Raw genomic sequence first — 6,000 nt, 5'->3', positions numbered from 1 at the left:
CGCTCCCGTCCCGCGCATGCGCGGCCCCTACGCAGGGCCAGCCACACTGCGTCTACCCACACATGGTACGGCCTCCCTCCGTGTGGTACGGCCCGCTTTCCCCCACGCCCAGGCCGGGATGGTACGCGCTGCCGCCGCTCGCCGCCCCTCCCCATCGGTTTCCGCGCGAAAAGCCAGGGCTGCCTGTGCTGCCGCCGCCTCTGCTGCACCTTCCAAGATGCCTGCACGTACCGCCCCAGCCCGGGTGCCCGCGCTGGCCTCCCGGGCCTTCTCACTGCCCGACGATGTCCGCAGGCGGTAGGTGCTGCGGGGGACTGCGAACCTGGGGTGGGTTGCACGGTGTTGGGGGTGGGGGTGGGGGTCGTTTCCCCTCCGGGTAGCCCGTGGCCGCCGCTGACAGGCGGGCGCGCATGCGTGGGATGGCGCGGCGCGCGGCGGCAGTTGGCGCGGGCAGGGTGGCACTTCCGGTCGCGCGCGCCCCTGGCCGTTTGGCGCCAAAATGGGCCGAGGCCCTCTCACAGCTCCCTGGTGACTGGAAACTTGGGGGTCTCTTCTGACCTCAAAGTAGAGCAAGCCTTGGGTTCGCCTTGGGGATCCCCTTCCTGGAGCAGCCTCAGGCCCAGCCCCTGCCGCCAGCCTGGTCGCGCAGGAAGTGGGCAGCCCGCGGCCTCAGAATACCCCTCGGCCCGGGCACTAAGGCCTCCACTTCCGGTGCCCGGTACTCTCGAGGGGGTCGGGCCGGCCTGGTCCCCGGGGGTATTTTGGGGGTCCCCTCGGTGCCCCCACGCCACGCATCCCGATGGCAGCCTCCAGAGACAGATGTCGCCGGTCGGGGGACGGGCGCGGCCGGCTCAGGTTTGCGAGCCCCGTCTTCCTCTGGGGGCTCCCTCCATCACCTCATACGGCTAGGGTAGGCGCATTCTGCAAGGAACTCTTCACATACCGTGAGGGCTAGGGCTCGGACGCCGTGAAAGCTGAGTGGTTTCTTCTAGCAAATCGGTGCCTGTGAGCCGTGGGCATCAAGGAAGCCTTGCTAGGGAGAACTGGCTGCAGTTTCCTCCGTCTGTGTGTGTGTGTGTGTGTGTGTGTGTGTAGGGGGAGTGAGGGGCCAGCACCTAACATCGGGGACTTAGCCAGTCTTAGCTAATCTGTGCACAGGGGTCAGCGGCAAGACCGTTGGGCCCAGGTTTCTTGTTCCTGAAGGGCATCAGTTTCACTCCTGGAAGCTTGCACACCTCACTTGGAGCACTAGTCACGGGAGCCTCGACCAGCCCTGAACACTTCCAGCCAGATTTGTGAACCTGATCTTGCCATTTCTCTATTTCCCTGTGCTTGTTTCCTAAAGTTGTGCCAGTCCAGTCCTGATTTGGGCTTTTGGGCGTGGAGAGTAGGTGTTGCAGGCATTTGGGTCTCCCTCCCAGGCGTCAGACCACTTCTTAACCACAGTTAGAGGGTGCTCTGCCTTGCTGAAGAATCCCTATAACTTAAAAATGGAAACATAACTTAAAAATGGAAATGACGTTAAGGAAGTATCTGGCTTCACTTTAGACCCAGGACAGAGATGTTTGGGCCCAGCCTTACTTAACTTGATGGTGGGAATGCCACCTCCACTGGCTCATCTAACCTTGGGCAAGTTTCATAAACAAGTTACATCTGTGGACTAGGACAGTTAACATGGGCTTTAAACTGCTATTGGATTAAATGAGAATATGCCTGGCACATAAAGGCCCCCCCCCCCCGTGTTAGCATTATTGACTAATCTAGCTTGCTTTTTTTTCCATTCTGCTAATTGTATAAAACACTTTACATTGTCTCATTTAATCCTCAAGTGTTCTCAAGAGTGGTTGCCACAGGAGTTAACAGCAAGGAAGCAAAGATTCCTGCGGAAGTCTGCTTCTTGCCAAAACCTTTCCCTTCAGCTAGGGCTTTTATTGGGCCAGAGCAAGTGTTTTGTTTGGTTGAATTTGAATGTTCTTAGGTGAGTGTTACAATCCGCCATTCACCCTAGGTTCCATATTACTTTGAATGAGAATTGCTTACTGTGGCTATAGAGTCTTGGGTTTCTGCCTCAGACCATTGACATTGTCAGCTTATGTGACGCTCTCAACAGCTTTTCTTAAATTTTGAATTTCAGCCTATAAAATACACACATAAGCATGGCATTCAGTACTCCTTTTACAATACTCCCTGATACCTCCTTGTAAACGGAGGTAGAACTTTTTGATTCATGGAAATTAGGGACCTCATATTATGGATTATACTGCTAAGTTCAGTAGAATGCTCTAGGAACAAAATGTAGGCCTAGACCTCACTCAGGCATTTCTGTCACTTGTGCTAACTTGTGTTTATATAGCAGCTTCTTTTAAAACTCATACAGTTACATTAACTATGTAACGATACTAGAAAGTATTCTTAACATTTGGGTTTTTAAGTTTAACTTTTTTTTGAAGTATTTTATGTCCTAAGTCTTCTAAAAATAACGCCTTTCAGGACAAGCCACATTTTTCCACTTGAATTTTCTTACTCTGTCCAAGCCACCATCTTTTGTATAGAAAAAGCAATAGTCTTCCTACTCGTCTTTCTGTTGCCACTCAGGTCTGCTTTCTATAAGTGGAAACTGTGGTCCTCTTTCCATACAAGTTGGAGACAGAGGTTTTCCTGCCCCTTACACTGCCTAATGCACTTGGCTTCAAGTCCGGGATCCCCGTCCACTTGCCTGACTCATCTTGTGCTCTTTTCCTCACAAACCACACAGGTTACCTTTTAGGTTCTCAGGACCTGGGACCGTGCAGAGCAACCAGTGTGAGGCTGGGTTCCACCTACCCCTTCACCATGCTGGGTATTGTCTGTTCATCCGTAAGACTGCTCAGAAAGACACTCCCCTTTCCCTGCGATGAGGTGTTGAATTCTGTCAGCGCATCCCGCATGCTGCCTTTGCAGCTTGGGAGTTGATGATGACTTGTTGTCTGAGCATGTTTGCCCCATTCATTGTACTTGCAGCTCGGTGTCCACTAGACTCGAATGCTTACATGCCAGACGTTCCCCTTCACCGAGGCCTGGATTTACATATTGATTCTAACAACCTCATTGCACAACTCATTTAGCCTTTGTAATTATGACAGCTTTCTTATCTGCTAGCCACTCTGATTAGATTAGAGTGAAGTTCTTAACTAGTTCCATGGCTCCTGAGTAGGTATGGAGGGCAAAACTGAGTTACCTTTTCTAGTTCTCCCCTGCACTAGGATTCTAGAGGTGCAGACTACTGGAGTTCAGATCCCACCCCACCCCTTGCCAGCTGTATGACCGAGTCGTCTAACCTCCTGGTGCTTTATCTGTAAAATGGGATGGAGGTGCCTGCTCCACTGGGGCATTGTGAAGGCTGAGCTGATAGGTGTAAACGTGGTAGAACAGCACCTGCACAGAAACCTCCTTCACTGCTTATCACGTGGCAGCTGTATGTTTCACTCCTGTTATTGGGGTGGGGGGCGGTGCATAACTTAAAGTACCAACACGCAGACCTGATACTAAGGCAGATACTAATATAGCAGTGTATGTCTGCTTATCATTCCAACCTTCCTGTTTGCCTGGTTTCTTGTATTATCGTCTCAACTTGCTCTTTTTAATTTTATTTATTTCTGGCTGCGTTGGGTCTTCGTTGCTGCGTTAGGGTTTTTTCTAGTTGCGGTGAGCGGGGGCTACTCTTTGTGGCAGTGTGCAGACTTCTCATTGCGGTGGTATGGAGCACAGGCTCTAGGTGCGTGGGCTTCAGTAGTTGTGACACGCGGGCTTCAGTAGTTGTGGCACGCGGGCTTCAGTAGTTGTGGCACGCGGGCTTCAGTAGTTGTGGCTCACAGGCTCTAGAGCGCAGGCTCAGTAGTTGTGGCGCATGGGCTTAGTTGCTCCGCGGCTTGTGGGATCTTCCCGGACCAGGGCTCAAACCCTGTCCCCTGCATTGGCAGGCGGATTCTTAACCACTGCACCACCAGGGAAGTCCCTGGTCTTGCTCTTTCTCCTGCCACCTTAGCTTAGCTTTTGTGGCGGGTGTCCAGTCTATTCTTCAGTTAAGGTGGTTTTCTACCCTTAATTCTTTGTATCCTTGGCTTTTGTGATGCTGTTTGCCACCAGGGGACCTCTTCCCTGATTTCTGCCATATTCCTTTTCAATTCCTGGACCCTTATTTTCTTCCAGTCTTAGATTTCTGCTTTCAGCAGTTGGGGGTACAGCTGGAGAGGCCTCTTTGGAGAGCCCGTTCTAATTTCTGGCTGCCGAATAGCCATCTAGATAGCTATTCACTGAAATGTCACTCCTAAAATTCATGGTCTGCTTACTTTCTCCCACCGAAAAGTTCAGAATTTCTGGTACTGTATTAATTTTTAATTGCTGCCGTAACAAACTACTTCAGTCTTAGTAGCTTAAATAAAACAAATTTGCTATCTTCTGATTCTGTAGGTCAGAAATGTGGTGTGGGTCTCACTGGATTAAAATTAAAGTGTCAGCAGGCTACATTCCTTTCTGGAGGCGCTAGGGGAGGACCTGTATCTTACTCTTTCAGGTTGTTGGCAGAATTCGGTCCCTTGTGGTTATAAGACTGAGGTCCCTCTTCTCTTGCTGGCTGTAAGGTGAGAGCCATTCCCAGCTACTAGAGGTGATGACATCTGTTGGCTTGTGGCCCCTTTCCTCCGTCTTTAAAGCCAGCAAAGCCAGTTCTCACATCACATCTTTTTGACCCTTCTGTAGTCACATCGCTTGAAATGTAGCTGGGAAGTTTCTCTGCTCCTAGGATTTAAGTGACTCGATTGGGCCTACCTGGATAAGCCAAGAAAACCTCCCCATCTCAAGGGCTGTAACCTTAATCACATCCGCAAAGCCCCTTTTGCCCTGTAAGGTAACATATTCACAGGTTCTGGGGAATTAGGGCATGGATATCTTTGCGGGGGGTGGTCCGTTTTCCTTCGTACCACAAATATTATCTCTGGTAGCCCTATACCAACCGCCATGCAGCCCATTACAAAAGGCAGAGTAGACGGAGCTTTGTAACTTCTCTAGCATGTTTTCAGCTCCTGCTGCTAAACCATATTACAGACCAGCATTTCTAGTTTAGGATGTTAGAGTGACTTAACATCTTATCTCTTCCTGTCTGATATATTGTTTATTTCTGCCAGATTGACTTTATTTTTTCCTACTAAAAGATGACTGATACCTTGGGTTCTACCACCCCCATGACTCTTCCGATGGTTTGTTAACTATGGAGCAAAGTCAATGATTTTGAGCCTGACGTTGCTGACCTCCCTCAGACTGGCACCCACCTCCTCTCTCTGGACTTGCCTTTCTTCCCCTGTGTCAGCCCGACTTGTGTGGGTTCCTTGGGTGAACTCTGAGCCAGCGCCCCTGCTGTGCTGCTCCTGTTTCAGACAGCTCCCTCTGCCCAGTTCCTGCCGAGCTCTCAGTGTCTCTGGATCCCTCCTTCCTGATGCTGTTTATACCCTTTTGCTTCAGAAGCCTCAGATTTGAACTCTATTTGTCCACACAGTGGTTTATGTATATCTTTTTCTCCTTTAAAGAACTGCTCTGAGGGAAGCGACTAGGAATGAATTGTGGGATCTTAGACTGGAAGGGAGCTACGGTTTTCTTTTATAAGGTGGTTGCTGTTCTCTGTGACTCCTCTACCTGGTCCTTCATGTCTGCTTCTAATCCTCCTGGCTATGAACGTAAAGCAGATGTGAGGTAGTGTCACCAGTTTTACTGGGAAGGGGATGGACGCTCCAGTGAAAGCCTGGGTGTCAGGAGCGGCGCACTGGCCAGCCTTCTTCCTGCCACACCTCTGGCTCCTCGGTGCCTGCCCTGGGCTCCAACCTTCCACTCTGGGGCCAAGCAGGTCAAATCCAATCTTCACAGGGCAAGACACTTAAGATATTCTGAAGATTTGTTTCTCCCTGCCAGGCTAAATATCCCACTTCACAGGAAAGCTTCAAAGAATTCAGACCCACAGATCTGTCTCCT

At 50.6% G+C, this 6,000-nt stretch overlaps 1 protein-coding gene across 4 annotated transcripts in view; it reads left to right on the top strand.

The window, feature by feature from the left end:
* The first annotated feature begins 142 nt into the window (after positions 1-142).
* The window catches only part of DNMT1 (DNA methyltransferase 1), a 42,431-nt gene continuing 36,573 nt past the window's right edge, over positions 143-6,000 (top strand). For 2 of the 4 annotated variants that reach the window (XM_033401044.2, XM_012535842.3), the window contains exon 1: positions 143-297. In XM_033401044.2, the coding sequence (XP_033256935.1) occupies positions 218-297 (80 nt within the window). In that variant the 5' untranslated portion in view covers positions 143-217. Of the gene's footprint in view, positions 298-474; positions 856-6,000 lie in introns of those variants that run through there. The other 2 variants (XM_033401046.2, XM_033401045.2) reach the window with 2 other exon arrangements.

Source organism: Orcinus orca, chromosome 3 (assembly GCF_937001465.1).
Source record: "Orcinus orca chromosome 3, mOrcOrc1.1, whole genome shotgun sequence".
Taxonomy (NCBI): Eukaryota; Metazoa; Chordata; class Mammalia; order Artiodactyla; family Delphinidae; genus Orcinus; species Orcinus orca.
The sequence above is the reverse complement of the archived record's forward strand: the minus strand, read 5'-3'. Positions and strand labels throughout refer to the sequence as shown.